The sequence below is a fragment of the Elgaria multicarinata genome, chromosome 14, assembly GCF_023053635.1.
Source record: "Elgaria multicarinata webbii isolate HBS135686 ecotype San Diego chromosome 14, rElgMul1.1.pri, whole genome shotgun sequence".
In the NCBI taxonomy this organism is placed as follows: Eukaryota; Metazoa; Chordata; class Lepidosauria; order Squamata; family Anguidae; genus Elgaria; species Elgaria multicarinata.
The window spans coordinates 9,416,944-9,435,826 of record NC_086184.1 but is presented as its reverse complement, the minus strand read 5'-3'; the positions used below and the strand labels follow the sequence as shown (position 1 = coordinate 9,435,826).

Genomic DNA, 18,883 nt, shown 5'->3' with positions numbered 1-18,883 from the left:
AGACCAGTATACTGGATTAGACCATGTGATTCGGCATTGCTCTTCTTGGGTTCTTATGTTGGCTGGAGCAGGTGAACATTGGATTTCAAGAACATCTGAAGGGCTGCTGGTTCCCCCTGCCCTAGAGTAAAGAGAACTCAATGGATCTTCCTTTTAAGTACAAATTCATAGGATCGGGGTCCATACTGCTTCCTATAGAAGGGACTAGGAAGGGCTGACTGGCCATGTGTAGGGGTCAGGATGAGTGTTAAAGGCAGGCATTGTTGGGCACTTGCTGAGGACTCATATTCCAGCAGGGGGCCACTGACAAGAGCCCCCCGGAATTTCTCCTCCTCATTACCATTGCATCCCACTTGCTCACCTGCCTTTCACACTGACCCAAACAAAGATGGTGGTGAGAAGGAGGAGGAGGAGATACCACTGCCTAGTTGCTCATTGGCTTTCAGCATCTCAAGGAAGCAAATGGCAGCAATGCTGAGGGAAAGGATAAGGAACAATAATAGATATTGTCAATGATGGTAAGAAAGAGTCAATGAGGGCTTCTTGAGGGCATCTTGCCCAAGGACCCTCAAAAACCAGGAGTCAGTACTGCTAGTACCACACAGCCAATCACCTGCTGCTGCTTCTGAACTTCCCCATCCATCCATCCATCCATCCACACCAACAACCACCACCAATAACAACTTGGGCCATGGCTAGACCAGGCCTATATCCTGGGATCATCCCAGGATCATCCCTGTGCATCCAAATGACACACAGGGGATCCCGGGAGCAGGTAGGGACGATCCCTCCATTTGCCTGGGATAATCCTTAGGTCTAGCTAAGGCCTTGCTTTCCAAGCAGTACTACTGTGTAGCCAAACACTGTACTGTAAACCTTGTTATAGTGCAAGGGGGAAACTCAGAACTTAAGACGGATGCTTTGGGCTGCAGCCAGTGTGTTGTTTACAGGCATATACTGTTACTTTGGGGGGGGGGGGTTTGCCTACATTAGCTTTTTTTTTTTCCTGCAAAGGTGGATCAGTGAGGTACGGGAGAAGGCGAAAGGAATCTTCCTTTATGTATTATTTACCCTGTCTGAAAGAATGACTTAATGCCAGTTAATTTAAAAATGATATGTTCAGTGAAAGATCTCATTAAGTGCTGGAAATTGTCATCCTTCAAACTGTTAATGATGATATAAATTAATAACCGCTTGAGAGAAAATGGAAACTGAAACACATGAAAAGGGAGGGGGGGAATCCTTTAGTTGCATATAAAACCTGTCAGCTGTCATTATTGGTCTCACACCAGAAATGATGAGGTAGCAGACAGTTAACAGTCTGTAGGAGTAGCACTGTCTTTAGAGATTCAAACAGACTTGGTACACAACACACACACACACACACAAACACACACACAAGTACAGACACTGTAACTTAGTACCAGTTCTGAAAGCTTTGTCCAAATTTACAGAGCATTTTAGAAGGAGGAGGAGGAGGAAGAGGAGGAGGAGGGTACATTTTCATATGGGGGAGACTTGAAGTTCACCAAAACAAAAGGATGGATTGGCCATGGAAGGCGGATGGCTAATGAACATAACCCTATGGCAACATTTGCAGTTTGGTTTGGCACTAATGTGGTCGAGTAACAGATGCAATGGTAATTTGCAACTCATTTGCTACCCCATTACTGCTTAATGAAATCTAACATATCACATTAACAATATGGATAAACACTCATTCCTGATATGTGGCATTTGGCTGTTTTCATTACCACAGTAATTAACACTTGAAATATTATTTCAATAAATATTTAAGGTGCTTCAGGAATTAAAAGGGGGGAAAATGGGTCACTGCCATCACGACATGGAAGAAAGTTACAACACAAAGGCGTCATGTCAATTTTTCAGCTTGGATGGCGTTCTAATGCTAATGCCACAATAATCACTATGGGGCATGATATTAAAAGAAGTAAAATGGCTTTCTGATACGATGTGTCCACACCCAAAATACTGATGTTCACTTAAGAGTTGAGTAATTGAATTTACTTGTAGGGAAGTAATTGCAAAGTTATATGCAAACTGCAGTGCAAATATGAACACTCAAATATATTCTACTTCAGTGCAAACAAAGCAATAGTATTTATGCATTTTATCGATTTATTTATACATTTTCTAGGCTACCTTTCAGGGCAGGAGCCTCTTAAAGTATAAGCTTTAAGCATAATATCGAGGAGACAGTAGAGTTGACTTTGAGAAAGTATTCCATGTAAAAGAAAAAAGAAAAAGAAAGAAACCCATCATGCTTCTGGACATATGCAACAGAACTGTATGATATTGCAACATCTTCTCCAGAAATGATATTTATCATGGTAGTAATATTTTCCTACAAACATGTGGTGGTGGAGTAGAATCGTGTGTGCCCATGGATGTTTTTCAAAGAGATAGAGAGAAAGAGCCAGTGTGGTGTAGTGGCTAAAGTGTTGGACTGGGAGTTGGGAGATCTGGGTTCTAGTCCCCACTCAGCCATGGAAACCCACTGGGTGACTTTGGGCCAGTCACAGACTCTCAGCCTAGCCTAACTCATGGGGTTGTTGTTGTGAGGATAAAATGGAGAGGAGGAGGAGGGTTATGTATACTGTCTTGTGTTCCTTGGAGGAAAAAAGGCGAGATATAAATGCAATAATAAATAAATAAAATAAAGAAAGAAAGAATGTGATGCATCACACTGTATCTCATGCCATGACATCTATAAGTAATGTATGGATAAGTGGATAAAATGAATGTAATCTAAATGGGGAGAAAGCCTCATGTTGAAATAAAATACTCTTATTCCAAATCACTGGGACTATTCACATTGTAAAAAGTAAATGCCTCGATGTCATGCAAATTGGTGGTGGAGAAAGGTACTGATATGTCCAGAACAGTATCATGGTTTTAAAGGGTTATGTTACCAATCACAATTTTAAGAGCTATTAACTTTTCATACATTTCTCTCTTGGATTTCTTTAGGGGGTAAAAACAAAACAAAACAGAAATTCCACCAACCCTCAACAAAAACTGTGTGTGCGGTTAAATGCCATCTGCACTGAAATGTTCAAAACATTTGTTCCTTTTGATAAAAATGCAAATCTGGAGAGCTGTTGTATCAACATATAACAGCCAATGTCTGACACGGTGAATTATCACAGCTGGAATTAAATTGTCTTTGAACAGCTGCTGGCAGTAGAGCTTTCATCAATGTTTGATTCAAATGGAGGAATGAAATTCTACAGAATGAAACATCATGTTGTCATTACAGATGGGGGTTTGTGTTCATTATCACAACGAACAGTGCAGCCGGTGCCAAGCAATCTCCCCTTATCTAAGCAGTCTTGTTGGAAGGAGAGAGAGAAAAAGACACAGAGAGAAAGCCATTGTTTTAAATATCTGGTCATAAAAAGACTACATCCAATACAGCCACATTTACTGCAACAATATATGTCCCAATGAATTTTTCTCCTCTATAGTTTTACTTCCACACAGGGTGGGGGTAGGGGGCATATTCATTGTGGGGTGATGGAGAGGAGAAGGTAGCTGGCTTTGTCACCACAAAAGGTCAATGTTGCCCCTATTTTTAATAAATATTTTTTTGTGCATGATGTTCACCTTAAGCACGACTCAGGCCTTAGCTAGACCTACCTGAAAGTCTGGGGGAGAGGAGGGGAGACCTCGCATTGTGAATAATGCGAGATCTCGCCCTTGTTTACACGTAAGGTGCGGCGACCTCTGGAAGAGAGGCGTCACACCCGCCATTTCTTTATTTTTAAAGAGACAGGAGTGCAGGAGAGCTCGAGCAACTAACTGTGAGTATTTTGTTTTTTAAAAAAATGATTTCCCCTGCTCCCCCCACCCTCCCCCTGATGGGCGCAGCTCCCGGCTCTGCACGAGTAATCACACGGAGCCGGGTAAACCTGCATCAATGGGCCACACGCTCTGCGGTCTCGGGCTCAGCCCGAGACCACGGAAAAAGCGGGGCCAAAGGGTAGGGCTGAATCCCGGGGCCCAGGAGAGTTGATCCCTGCCTGACCCCTGGATCCCCTGTGCATCATCTGGACACACAGGGACAATCCTGGGGTTTGCCCCGGGATAAACACCGGTCTAGGTAAGGCTTCAAATACTTCTTACGATGCATTGCCACGCACAATCTCTCACTGTTAAGGTAAACAAACCAGGGAGTAAAGGAGAAGCAGGCAAATTCATGAGCTAACGCTGCCAGTGTACCCTTTTGCTGTCAATTGGAAGGGTACTTGCTTTGGCCAGAAAGCAGCTCAGTATGGAACTAATGTCACTACCACCCTATTGAATGTCCTTTCACTGGCTGCCATAGAGAGAGGAGGAGAGATTCCTCTTTCGTCTTGGCTTCCTCCCTCCCTCCCTGCCGGAATCTAGTATGGGATTAGCCAGTTGCTCCTTTTTTTGGAAGGAGGGCTGAGAAGGATTTTTCCTCCCTTAAAGGTTTTGCCTACTTCATACTAGGGATGTGCGCCGCTTCTAATAGGACCGGCGAATTAGAAGCGGAGTGGGGTGCTTCGCCTCCCCTTAAGGCGGAGGCGAAGAGGATTGGGGGGCCAGCGGAGCATGGCGAAGAGGATCGAGGTGAAGGCGGATCCTTCGCCTTGATCCGGAGCTCTGCTGGAAAGGTAAGTGGGGTTTACCGGGCCCTGCCGCTGTCGCTGTCGCCCATGTGGCGAGAGTGGCAGGGCCCGGTAAAAAAAACCCTCCTCTCCCTTACCTGCCTCTGTCCGCGGTCCGTCGGCTTCTTCAATTGAGCCCGTGATTCAACCAGGAAGTCTGGGCCGCACTGCGGCCCAGACTTCCTGGTTAAACCATGGGCTCAATTGAAGAAGCCGACGGACCGCAGACGGAGGCAGGTAAGGCCCCCCTCCCCCTTGGTCCCTTACTGGGCTCTGCCGCCATCGCCGCATGGGCGGCGATGGCGGCAGGGCCCGGTAACACCCATCCACCCTCCTCTCCCGGCCTTACCTGGCACCACTCCCCTCCACTGCGGAGCTCCGATTCGGAGCCGGAGCTCCGAGGCGAAGAGGAGCGGAGTATGGGCGGAGCGGCACACCCCTACTTCATACTGGAATTGCTAAGGTGGAGAGTGGATAAATAGGTGGATTGGTTTCAGGGATGTGCGGGAATTGGCAATACCAAAATAGGGACAAAATAGCCCTATGGTACCTTTTTGGTGATTGGCATATCCAGAGGACCTGCTCCTAGGGAACTGTGAGGCTCCCATGTCAGGATATGGTTTGCCTTTGGAGACCCTCCTGCCTCACCTAGCCTGAGCTGTGAGGCACGGGGAGGGGGTGAAGTGAGGTGGTCTCCCCACACTTGCAGAGTGGCATATAAGAAAGGAGCTGGGTTTTTACCCGACTCCTGGCTTTGGAGAGTGCTCGCCCATAAAGCCAGGCAAGAGGCCTGAGAAAGGACACATTGATGCCCACACTTTCACATGCTGATTCAGGGAGGGAGAACTATCCATGTTATTCAAATAAAGAGGCCCTAGTTTAACCCAAGTTCTGGAGTCTATGGCCTTAGCTAGACCTACCGCTTAGCCTGCGACGGAGGAGGGAAGATCTCGCAGTGTGTTTATTGTGAGATCCCTCTTCTGTTTACATGCGACGCATGATGACCTCAGAAGGAGAGGCGTCGCGCCCGCCATTTTTTAAACTTAAAGGGGCAGCAGCGCAAGAACACTCGTGTGCAAACGGCAAAAAATTTAAATTACTTTCCACGCTTACCCCACCCTACCCCTGATGGGCGCAGTGCTCCTGAGGAGTGCTGCACCTTGTGTGCGGCTCCCCGCAAGGAATCGCATGGAACCGGGTCAACCCGCAGAGCCTGGCCACACCTTGGCTAAGCCCGAGACTGCGGAAAAACTGAGGCTAAATGGGGAGGGCAAGATCCCGGGGCAAGGGAGGGATCATCCCTCCCTGATCCCGGGATTCCCTGTGCGTCATGGGGATGCGCAGGGACGACCCCGGGGATCGCCCCAGGATAAAGCCCCATCTAGCTATGGCCTGTGTCTTTATTCTATGCTTACTTCTCCACTCGCAATGTCACTAGCTCCGTATTGAATGTCCTTTCACTGGCTGCCATAGAGAGAGGAGGAGTGATTCTAAAAACAACAGCAAGAACACCCGAGTTGGCACACCCTGCTCCTTTCTCTCACCCCACCCCACTCCGCCAACCCATCCTTACAAGCTAGAGGCCAAATTCGTCACCTCTGTGACCTAGTCAGGCCCCATCAATTCAGATCTGATGCTTCTTCTTAAGCTCTCAGCTGAAAGTCCCTTCCTTATTTCCCCCAGAAAACAAAGGATGCCACCGACTGTGTTGCTTCTCCTTTGTTTTCCTAATAGTGTTAACAACCCAAATTAAAAATTAAATGTTTGTATCTATGACCATAATTAGCGCATTAGCTTCTAATGAGTGCTACTCTGTTTGCTTTAAAGATGTACACCTACTGTGCTTTGCATTTGTTTCCTTCTGGCTACATTTTTTTCCCCCTCCTGTATATAAAAAACAGATTTGTTTCTATTGACATGCTATGTAAGTAACAGTCTTATGGACAGCTAAATTGACTGGTAATGGAGAGCTGTCAGGTTATTTTCTCTCTCATTAAAGTCTTTATTTTGTGCGCCATAAAACGCATACAAAATCCAGCACTTCGCCCACCATCCGTTGAAAGTCTGTAAAAATTATCAAAGCAAACAACAGAATTGGAAAACGGGGAAAGAAAACCCAACACCTACCTCATTTGCAGTAAGAAATGCATTATTTGCTTCTGCCATGTTCATGTAGTTATTGTTGTTGCCAAACTGAAAGAAAAACAAAATACATAGGTACCTACATTTTAATTTTAACATAAACCACAATGAAAATAAATACATTTTAAATGCATAGACGATTTGGAACGCTATAGCTTTAGCAGTGGTGGGACAACAACTCCCCCTCCCAAAAATATAGATGCTATGAGAATCCCATTAATACTGCTGCTCTAGCTGGCTATTTGATAAAAAAAAATGAATTGCCACCATCTTAGCATCCCTCATATTTACAGACAGACCCGTGTGCCCTTCAAATGTTAAGAAATGCATTGGAGGTGGGCAGCAAAAACTGTTACTATGATTTTTCTCTTATTTCTGCTTTGTGAACCCCTTTCCCCCCTTCATATGTTTTAATGTGATTTTAGATTGTAAGCCTCTAGGCAGGGTATCACTGTTTTATTTGTATATTTTGTACAGCACCAAGTACATCGTTGGTGCTATATAAATAAATAATAATAATAATAATAACACTCACAACCTCTGCAAAAACTAACACTCACAGAAAGACCATCAGTTGAAGGGGGAACATTGTGACATATGAACATAAGAAGCTGGCTTATGCCAACGTAGGCCTGGGTTCACACAAATGCCCTACCCGGCATTCAGCTTTCCTGACCATCAGGGGGCATTGAGGGTGTGGCAGGGGAGGAAGTGATGCTACTGCAAGCCCCAGTAATGGTGGGGCTTGGTGGTGCCACTGGCCAGAGGAGGGACTTACCAAGCGATATTAGTCTATGGAGCCCTATCAGTGTGGGTTGTTGTTGAACCATGGGTTGGCGTGTTGCCTGGATGCACTGCATTTTCTGCAGGGTAGGTTATTGTATTGTCCGAATGTAGTGTTCCCCCCCCCCCCCGGACAGGTGTGTTATCGTAACACATAAAGAAACACAGCCCTCCACCCCACCACAGTAGGAAAATTCCTGCAGTACCATGTCACATGTTCACTTGATGTCTCATTACCACATGATGATTGGCCCAGAGAACCCTGGCTATGGGAGCAGTATATAAGTGTAATAAATAAATAAATAAATAAATGATTCAACATGTGTGAATTCATTGGGAAATGTTATTTGGGCTGAAACATATTTCTATCTGCAATGATTCATTCACACATGCAACCCACTCCTGGCTTCTGCATTTCATTTAACATGAAACCGAGCCACACGGATGACAGATGAACAATTTTTGAAGACAAATAAACAATTGCCCTGGACTATTATTCGCCACACACAGATCCCCTTTTCATGGAGACCTTGCCTCCCTATGAAGAAGGAAAAAACAACTCCCTATGTCCTCTGGAAGGGTCTCTTCTCATACTCCTGTCCTCTCCATCCCAACAATATAATCAAATTGCAACAGCGAAAAATCTTCCTTACACACCTCATGGGATGAAAGACAGAAGAAGAGAAACGCATCCTTGTTCAAGAAATAAACTGTGTGGGAAAGTCAATACTTTTGGAATCCCACACCCCCAACCATCTCTTTTCCTCACTAAAAATTATGACCAGCTCAAGTTCCCAGACATAAAATCCTGGAACCTATAGGTGCATCTTTATATTTGTTCCAAATAAATACTGGCACTCCACAAGCTTTGATTGAAACAAGCTGGTGTGTTATTCTATTGCTAGATGCAATGATCAGCCAGGAAGCTTCAAGCAAAGCTGAATCAACTACAATCCCAATTTCACCAGGGGCTGTATTTAAGAAGATTTTAGCCTTGTTTCAAGTTTTATTACTTAACAGTAACTGAATTCACAGCCTTCACAACATTAATATATTATCAACCATTAAAATGGCTTGTTGACTTCAAATTGCCTTATACAGAGTCAGATCATTGGTTTGTCTTGTTTAGTGTTGTCTACATTGACAGGAAGCAGCTGTCCAGGGTTTCAGACAGGCGTGTTACTGAGCCCTACCTGTAAATGCCAGAAATTGAACCTGAGACCTTTCACATGCAAAGCAAATCCACTAGCACTGAGCCATGGCCCTTGCCCTGAAAGGTTAAAGGGATTAAAGGGCTATGTCAGTGTTTCCTCTTTTCTCTTGGTTGTTTGCAACTCACTGATACACTTTGCTCTGATTTAACAAGTCTTGCTAGAAGGCAACCATGTTAAGATGTTTGTAGGGACTATGATGAGAACAACAACATATCTGACAAAGGGATCTGTGAGGCTTTTCTAAATTGTGAACAGAGAGAAGTTTCAGACAATCCTGGAAGTACCAGGAAATTGCTGTTCGTGGGTGCATCGTGTGGATGCCTTTGCCACAATCAGCATGTGCAAGGACATGTTATATGGACCTTACCCGTTAATCCTTAACATGGCAATACACAACCACAGGGTCACTGGCTTCAGCATGACCTGCAAAGCAATTTCAAACAAACCTGCACAAGACCAATGGTTGTGCAAACTGGCCTTGAGATCTTATATGATGTCCACCAACTAATTCTGGAAGCATGGTAAATCTCCCAACGTCGTTCTCATTTGAGGTGTTTTTCTAAGGCAGCCTTTCCCAACCAGCATCGCTGGAAGTTGTAATCCAAAACATCTAGAGGGCACCAGGTTGGGGGTTGGGTACGGTAGACCTTTAACAGAGAGGAACTGATAATGAAAAATGGGGAATGAGTCGTCCTAGTTTTACTTTGTTGGTTGAAAGTCAAAATGGTGTATCTCAGGACCTGGTACCTCCTACTTGAACCTGCTGGATTTCTATTAATCTCTCTCATTATCCCTTTGCTAACAGAACTGCAGCAGATGAAGGCAAGAGACAGGGTCTTTTCTGCTTTGGCACCTAAACTATGGAACATCTCCCCTCTTTGCCTGGCTAGCATGTACAGTCTTGCAGCTTTGTCCTTACTGAACAGCCTTCTCTAAACCTGGACTTTGACTTCTGTCAACCCCAGCCAATATAGCCAATGGTCAGGAATACTGGGTGTTGTAGTCCAAAACATATGAAAAAAGCCTGTTCAATAAGGACAAATAAGTGCAAGGAAGATGGTAAAAAGGGAGAGAACTTTTTTTTGTGGTAGCTGCCCAATTATGGCACCTTGAGGTCCACTTGGTATCAACTAGGGATGTGCTCCGCTCCGATTAGGAGCGTAGAAGCAGTAGCGGATTGGCCTGCTCCGCCTTACCCAGAGGCGGAGTAGGAGCGGACCGCGGACCCCCTAGAAGCAAGGCGAAGAGAAGCGCCCATTTTTCGGAGCTCCGAGTTCAGGCGGAGCGCTCCGGTCGCCATCTTGAAAACATTTCGCCATAGGATTGCATTGCGGCAAATAATCGGGCATAACTACGTTGTTTTTGAAGCTATCGTTCTGGAAATTCTTGTGCACAGAGAGTCGTGGATGGGGGTCATTTTGAGACCACTCTCACCTCTCTGCGTTGTCTGGGTCGCGGGCTATATTTTTGTGAAAATCGGGTCAACCGCGCGGCTCAAACGGCGTTTTCGGCTTTTCGCCCATAGGATTGCATTGAGGGAAAGAATCGGGGATAACTGGGGGGGGGGTTAAGCTATCGTTCTGGAAATTCTTGTGTACAGAGAGTCGTGGATGGGGGTCATTTTGAGACCACTCTCACCTCTCTGTGTTGTCTGGGTCGCGGGCTATATTTTTGTGAAAATCGGGTCAACCGCGCGGCTCAAACTGCGTTTTCGGCTTTTCGCCCATAGGATTGCATTGAGGGAAAGAATCGGGGATAACTGGGGGGGGGTTTAAGCTATCGTTCTGAAAATTCTTGTGCACAGAGAGTCGTGGATGGGGGTCATTTTGAGACCACTCTCAACTTTCTGCATCGTACGGGTCGCGGGCTAGACGTTTTTAAAAAATCGGTGGGAAAAATACCTTTTTCAAAGGGCTGAGGGGCAGAGTCAGCTCCCGGTCATGATGATCCCAAAGTTGGAGGAGGGCATAGGCAAAACAGGTAACTTGGGATTCTGGGAAACTTCTCTTTCTTCATCTGAACGGGCTTTTCCCCGTGTTTTTTAACACAGTAGCCCCACCAAATGCACAAACACAACCTGAAATCATATACTAAGCCAAGAATAAGAGATAGAAACACAGCACTGCTCCCCACCCTAACCTTGGGGAACAACTGAATCGATGTGGTGCAAGGGGATGAGCTCCCCTAGGGCATCTCATCGTGGACGTGCCCCCACTCTCTCCTGCACTGGAAGGCCATTAGAGCCTTCCAAAGAGAGTAAAACGGTGGAGCAATGCCTATCATGAGTTGAAGTGAATGGTCACTTTTCAGTGGTGGAGCAATGCCTGTTCTGAGTCGAAGTGAGCGTTTTACTTCTTCTCGGAGCTGTGGCTGTCAGTGTCTTGAACTGGCAGCTACTTCCCCCTCCCCCGGGCACGTCCCCCTATTGCTGGTAAAAGACAGATATAGCCTTTTAAAAAAAGTTCTTCTTGTTGTTTATTGAGCAACACTGCTGCTTTTAATTCCACCCCTCCTTTGTTTATTGATTGATTTATTCCATTTTATATGCATTACTGGCTTATCCTTGGCTCACTTCCTTATGCCCCCAGAAATGCCAGCTGCATGCCTGCCTGCCTTCCCTCCCTCCTCCCCTGCCCACCTCGCAGGGATGGTGTGTGTGGGGTGCCCGATTTTCAAAAATTCGCCAAAAATCAGGGGATGATGGGATTGCTTTGAAACTTGGCATGCGTGTGTATATCCCCATGAGGTGTCATGGTGCCAAACATGAGGTTTCTAACTTGAACAGAAAAAAAGTTGTATAATTTTTTAGCTTTCAATGCAAGCCTATGGGGGGGGAAACGGAGCTCCGGATCCGGATCCGGAGCTCCGGGCGGAGCGGAGCGGAAGTGGGCGGAGCGGGGGCGGGGCGGAGCGGCCCGATCCGGAAAATGGCGGATCTGCAAGTGAAGCGGAGCGGGGGGTCTGTGCACACCCCTAGTATCAACATTGTCATCCTTCAATACCAATTTAAGACGTTCCTCTACTCCAACGCATCTGATAGCATATGACAAGGTTTTAGAAGGTCCTGGGATTTCTATTGTTAGTTGTTTTTAATTGTTTTTTGTATGTAAATAGTTTTTATATTATGATTAAATTGTATTTTTTTTTAAGGTTTTAAGCTTTGGCAAACCATCCAGAGAGCTTTGGTGGTATAGAAATGAAATAAATAAATAATGTGATATAAATAATTGTGTCAATTTAACATAGAAGTAATCAGAGAATGAGAAAAATAACCATAGGCTGAAAAATTATTTTCTTTGATGGAGTTTCTACTTCAAGATAGTAGTTTAAATAGCATCATTTATTTGGAAGTTTGTTTGCATTAATAATAATAATAATAATAATAATAATAATATAAAATATGAAAACACTGTACACACACACACACACACACACACACACTAGTGGCATAGTTATGGATTATCCTTTGTAAATCGCCCAGAGAGCTTTGGCTATGGGGTGTTATATAAATGTAATAAATCATCATCATCCTTGGGGCCATGGCTATGGGACTGTCAGGATGAGCTCCTGCATTTCACCCTTCCCTATCTGTAAAAATATTTTTTTTAAAAATCACCCTTATTCTAAAAGCATAAAGGGAGATAAACTGAATCTACTAATACAGAAAATGTAGAAAATAATATAGGGTTTTCTCTATTGTGGGATGTCCTCCCCTGGGAGGCCTGCCTGGTGCGGATGCTGGCTTCATTTCAGTGGCAAGTTAAAACGTGGCTTTTTATCAAAGCCTTTAGGCTAAAATTTGCCTAAAGTTGCACATAGTTTTAATTGTTTTTATTGCTTTTAAATTTCCTCCTGATTTTAGCTTCTTAACGGTTTAATACGTTCTTAGCTGTGTACATTATTTATTGTTTTATACTGTTTGAATGGTTTTATCTCTACGCTGCCCTGAGATCTCAATGATATAAGGAAAGGAAAGGAACCTCTCATGCAAGCACTGAGTCATTACTGACTCTTGGAGGGACGCCAGCTTTCGCTGACGTTTTCTTGGCAAACTTTGTAGTGGGGTGATTTGCCATTGCCTTCCCCAGTCTCAGTTACCTTTCCCCCAGCTAACAGGGTACTCATTTTACTGACCTTGGGAGGATGGAAGGCTGAGTGGACCCGAGCCGGCTGCCTGAAACCAGCTTCCACTGGGATTGAACTCAGGCCGTGGGGAGAGTTTCAGCTGCAGAAACTGCTGCTTTACCGCTCTGCGCCACACGAGGCTCCAATGATTTAAGGCCGGATACAAATATTTTAATAAATATAAATAAATAAAAAAGAATAACTAAATCCTGAGGGCATACAAAGCTGTCTAACACCAGCTCAGACTACCAGTCCAGTCATTTTCTAGCCCAATGTTGTCTCTTTTGACTGGTAGGGGGCTCTTCAGAATCTCAGGCATAAATGTCATTCTCGCCACTTTTTAACTGCAGTTCCCAGGGGCTGAAACAGAGACCTTGTGCATGCCAGACATGTGCTCAGTCACTAACCTATGGTGCAATGGTAGAGCATCGCCTTTGCATGTAGTAAGTCTCAGGTTCAATCCCCAGCAGGTCCAGGTAGGGCTAGAAAAGAATCCTGCCTGAAACCCTGGGAAGCCATTGCTGCCAGTCAGTGTTGACAATATTGAGTTAAATGGACCCTTGCTCCACTGCTTTGTTGCAGTATATCATGCACACAATGCTTCTGTGGGATTCATACTAGAGGCTATCTGTGAAGTTAAAGGGAAGAAGTTGTGCTCCCTCTCAACCATCATAATCCAGTGTTTCCCCAGATGAATGCATAAACTGGGGCAAACTAAGGGCTCATCTACACCAAGTAGGATATTGCACTATGAAAGCGGTATAGAAAAGGCAGGAGCCACACTATTGCTTTATAGCAGTATTGAAGTGCACTGCAGGATCTACACTACTGCTTTATAGTGGTATTGAAGTGCACTGACAACTGTTGGGGCCCATGACACATCTCCACCAAGCAGGATATAACACTATGAAAGGGGTATGAAAGCGGTAGATGGTCTGTGTCAATGGGCCCCAACAGTTGTCAGTGCACTTCAATACTGCTATAACGCAGTACTGTGGCTTCTGCCTTTTATATACCACTTTCATACCCCTTTCATAGTGGAATATCCTGCTTGGTGGAGATGAGCCCTAAAATGAGCATTTGTTGCCAAGGTCCAGTGTGTTCCAGGTTATGTCTACAGAGATTTATATTTCACAAATAAACAACAGAAAATGTATAAAATGTCATCAAGGCTTTCAATGCTCCACATTTTCGCAGTAATTTATTCTCTCCCCAAAATCAAGATTTCATGGTGACTTTTTGCACACCGTCTTATTACTCATTATTCATTCAAAAGCTGCAAAACTGACATGATAGACTTTTTCGTGTCACTGAACCGAGAACAAAGTAGGATTTACATGAGAAACACTAATGGTTCTTAAAAGAGCTGTTCTCTCAAACACTAGCCAAAAGGGGGGGGGATCACTAAAAAGGAAATAAAAGACAACTGGAATGGAAAAAAAACATCAGCACAGACTGTATATGCTAAAATTCCACAGAGGTGCAGCAAAAGTGCAGAATCTGGTGGCTTGTGGTCATTTTCCCCAGAAAACTATCCAGTTGACACACGGAAGGAGAGAAAACATAATGAGGCATATTGCAAGCTTGTAGTTGCAGAATAAATAACGCAAAGGTTCCAAACCACATGCTTCATCAGAAAATAACCCTGTACCCAGGGCACTAGCTAGCATAGGAAGCTGACAAAGACTAGGTCAGACTATTTGCCTATTGATCTCAGACTTGTCTTCTCCAACTGACAGAGCTCTTGAGGGTCTACCATCACCTGCTACCTGGAGATGGCAGGAATTGAATTTGAAACTTACTGCAAGCAAAGTCTATAGGCTCTACCACTGAGCGATGGTCCCTCCTGAGCTGGCAGGGAAATGTGTTCTGGGCAACATTTCATGAGCTTCACTACATATTACCTAGCTCTCAACAAACGCAACTGACAATTGATCCTATCGGTAAGGGGAAAATCCAAGGAGAAAGCATGACCAAATCCAAAGCCTTCCCCTGGTTTCTTTTCTGCATTCTTGTTTTGGCCTTTTTTCCCATCCTCCAGAATTTCCAGCCCTTTGTTTCCAGTAGAAGGGGAAATGGGTATGTCAGCTCCAGTGCTGGTATACTTTCCCTCACATTCTCCATGGGGTTGGGGGAATGGAAGGGAAAATTCTCCCCTAATCTGACCTTCATTTTGCTGGCACTACCATCAGAACTCCAGCGGCAGAGTGGCAAGTGTGGTGGAGGTATCCACACCAGCATTGCAGACCCGATCACCTTCTCTACCCAAGGACTTCCCTTTCTGCAGGCAGAGAGGAAGATCCCTCCAGTATCAGAGGCTTTAAGCCTATGTACACCAGTTGCCGGGAATATGTGTGGGAGGGTGCTGCTGCACCATGTCCCACTTGTGCGTCCCTGGTCAACAGATGTTTGGCTACGGTGTGAACAGAGTGCCAGACTAGCATGTTCAGAGGAGGGCAACAAGGATGGAAACAAAGCCCTATGAGGAGAGACTGAAAGAACTGGAAATATTAGCCTGGAGAAGAGAAGATTGAGGGGAGACATGATAACCATCTTCAAATACTTGAAATGTTGTCACACAGAGGAGGGCCAGGATCTCTTCTCGATCAATCCAGAGTGCAGGACATGGAATAATGGGCTCAAAGTTACAGGAAGCTGGGTTCCAGCTGGACATCAGGAAAAACTTCCTGACTGTTAGAGCAGTACGGCAATGGAACCAATGGCCTAGGGAGGTTGTGGGCTCTCCCACCCTAGAGGCATTCAAGAGGCATCTGGACAGCCACCTGTCAGGGATGCTTTAAGGTGGATTCCTGCATTGAGCAGGGGGTTGGACTCGATGGCCTCATAAGCCCCTTCCAACTCTGCTATTCTGTTTCTGTGATTCTATGACTAGATGGCCCCTTAGTCTGATCCAGCATGGCTCTTCTTACGTTCTTATTCCCTTTATCCAGTGGCTCCTGGAATGTCCTTCCAGGAACCTTAGCATTACAACCCAAATAAAATCATCTTAAGAACTTAATCCAAAGGTGCAGAGCCTCTTTCACCTCAAGGGCCAACTTCCATTTTGGAGTAAGCTCTAAGGGGGCACATTCCAGTGGTCAGTGTGGCTGAAGGAAAAGGGGTGTGCCTAAAAATCCTCAAATGTACCAGCAGATTTTGGCTTAAAGCTTTACGACAAGTAACTAAGAACATTAGAACATAAGAAGTACCATGCTGGATCAGACCAAGGGTCCATCTATTCCAGCACCCTGGCCATTGGCCAGGGATGAACAGGCAGAACATGGTGCAACAGCACCCTCCTGCCCATGTTCCCCAGCAACTGGTGCACACAGGCTTATTGCCTCAAATACTGGAGATAGCACACAACCATCAGGGCTAGTAGCCAATGATAGCCTTTGCCCCCAGGAACTTATTCAACTCCCTTTTAAAGCCATCCAGATTGGTGGCCATCAACACATCCTGTCGTAGTGAATTCCATAACTGAACTATGCACTGTGTGAAGAAGCCCTTCCTTTTATTTGTCCTGGATCTCCCACCAATCAGTTTCATGAGATGATCCCATTGGGCTCTAGTATTTTGAGAGAGGGAGAAAAATGTCTCCCTGTCCACATTCTCCATACCATGCATAACTTTGTACTCCCCTTAGCCTCCTTTTTTCCAAGCTAAACAATCCCAGTTGATGTAACCTTCCCTCGTAGGGGAGATGCTCCAGCCCCTTAATCATTTTAGATGACCTTTTCTGCACTTTTTACAGCTCTATAATTTCCTTTTTTAGGTGTGGTGACCAGAACTGTACACAGTACTCTCTCTAAGTGTGGTCACACCATTGAGGTGGTGGGACAGCACCAAAGCTGGGGAACCCCCAAGAGATTAGTGGTTAGCCAACAGGTGCTGGGGCCACAGACTTTTGGAAATCCCTGGAGGATTAGATTTGACTCCCTGGAGGGACCCCTTGGAGAGCCGGATTTGGCCTCAAGGCATACGGTTCTACATCCCTGACCTAAACCACAATAATAATCTTAGACTGAAATAAGTACTGGGTTAAAAATCATCCTCTGAATGGTTAGCATGTGAATGTAATTACTGTAGGATCCACAGCTAATCAGCTGCGAATTGTATCCATTAATTAGTATTGGCCCTGGAGAAATGAAGGGAAAAATCAGTAACAATGTTAACACCGAAAACCACTGATGCCTGCTGAAACGTGGGTCTCCCTGCATCTGAAGTCTAGCAGGTGGCTCCACTGGTCCAGGTAATTTAAAAAGCTCTCACCTGAAGTAGAGAGCAGGAATTACAAAGCACTTCTTACATATCTTTTGTATCTCTATGAGGCTTATTATTAATGGCTTTTAATTTAACAAATTCTTAGCGATCAGCTGGGAATTGCTATAAAGCATGCTAAATAGAACAAAGGGATATATTTATTTATTTATTTATTTAAGGATTTTTATGCCGCCATTCAGCCAAAAAAGGCTCTCATGGAGGCTTACAAAAGTATTTCTTGACATATACACACATACATATACACACACACACACACACACACACATACATTCTCCCAGTAAAATATTTAATTTGGCAGAGACAACACCAAAAGGTCTGTACAATATTGCTCTTATTGTGGAATCTATCTTTCTCTGTTCTTGTTTGTACAATTGCCGTTTCATTTTAGTGGATTTTACATGGGAGAATAACTCAATGGATTACAATTGTATTTTTTTTCTTCAGGGTTTCACCTTCATTTAGCCAGATCACTATATAAGTATTTGAGAACAGATCTGGCAGAAGACCAATGGGTATTAAAGGGCCCTCCAGATGTTGCTGGACTGCAACCCCCATCATTGTGACCATTGTTCATGCTGGTTGGGGATAATGGGAGTTGGAGTGCAATACCATCTGGAGAGCCTCAAGTTCCTCTCCCTTGAGCTAATTTTAATACCTATTTGTTTGTTTAAAACAAGTGAATGCTAATAATCTTTCTTCAATGTCTTCCATTCCATAACAAGCCACCCTGCAGAAAATGTCAGACAACATATTAACCCATGGTTCAACATTATGTATTATCCAGCCTCCAGCTGTTAAGTATGTTCTCAGTGTCTGGCCCATCCATATCCTTTCACAGCTAGGTTTGTAATAATCATCTACAGAAATATCCTTCAATAGGTGCCTATTCTTTTTTTCCAGCAACACAAGATAACTTGCCATTTCTTACTGTCATCTTGTTCCAAGAGGCAGGTGCCTGGGGAGCCTAGATGGCACCTTGAAGAGATGTTTAGAAATTTGGCATATATGGGAATAAAAGCCTCCACATTTACAATATCTCCAGATATGAACCTGCCCGTGTATTGCAATCAATTTCTGAGCCTGTCCTCTGAGTGCCTCCTCCAAGGGAAGATTGGAGGATGGCAAAAAGGAAGAGGACCTTCTCAGTGGTGGCCCCCTGATTGTAGAATGCTCTCCCCAGTGATGGCACCAACATTGTAATTTTTTTTGCTGCCAGGCTGAGACTTCCCTCTACACCCAAGCATTTGATTGTATGTGACGGCACTTTTTAATGTTAGTTGTATTTTGTTTTTTAATCAGGTCTTGGTAGTCTTGTTGTTAATAGTGTCAACTGCTTCAAACACTTTAACATTTCTGTATGTTAAAAGTTTTATATTATGTTTTAGCATATCGTGATCCACCCAGAGAGCTTTTGAGAAGCATAGAAATGTAATAAATGTAGGAGTGAACCCTGTCTTCATTATTTTTTCTAAGGAGGAATTTACATCAAGTTTTTTTGTCTTTTTTTAAACTACATGTCTGTCATCAGGAAGACATTTTTCAGCCAATTCCCAGATTAGCTATGCTCAGGTAAAACAACTCTGAATTCTGGTTTTGTATTAGCAATGTGAGCCAATAAGAAAGGGGCACATTATTTCTCATGGCAATTCCTGTTCATTTATTTTCATAGAACTTCATCCT

At 44.4% G+C, this 18,883-nt stretch overlaps 1 protein-coding gene across 1 annotated transcript in view; it reads right to left on the bottom strand.

Annotated features, from left to right (window-relative positions):
- Positions 1-18,883, bottom strand: part of TOX3 (TOX high mobility group box family member 3) — a 110,682-nt gene that overhangs the window by 23,885 nt on the left and 67,914 nt on the right. Inside the window, exon 2 of the mRNA XM_063141163.1 lies at positions 6,783-6,848. Coding sequence (XP_062997233.1) covers positions 6,783-6,848 — 66 coding nt within the window. The remainder of the gene's footprint in view (positions 1-6,782; positions 6,849-18,883) is intronic.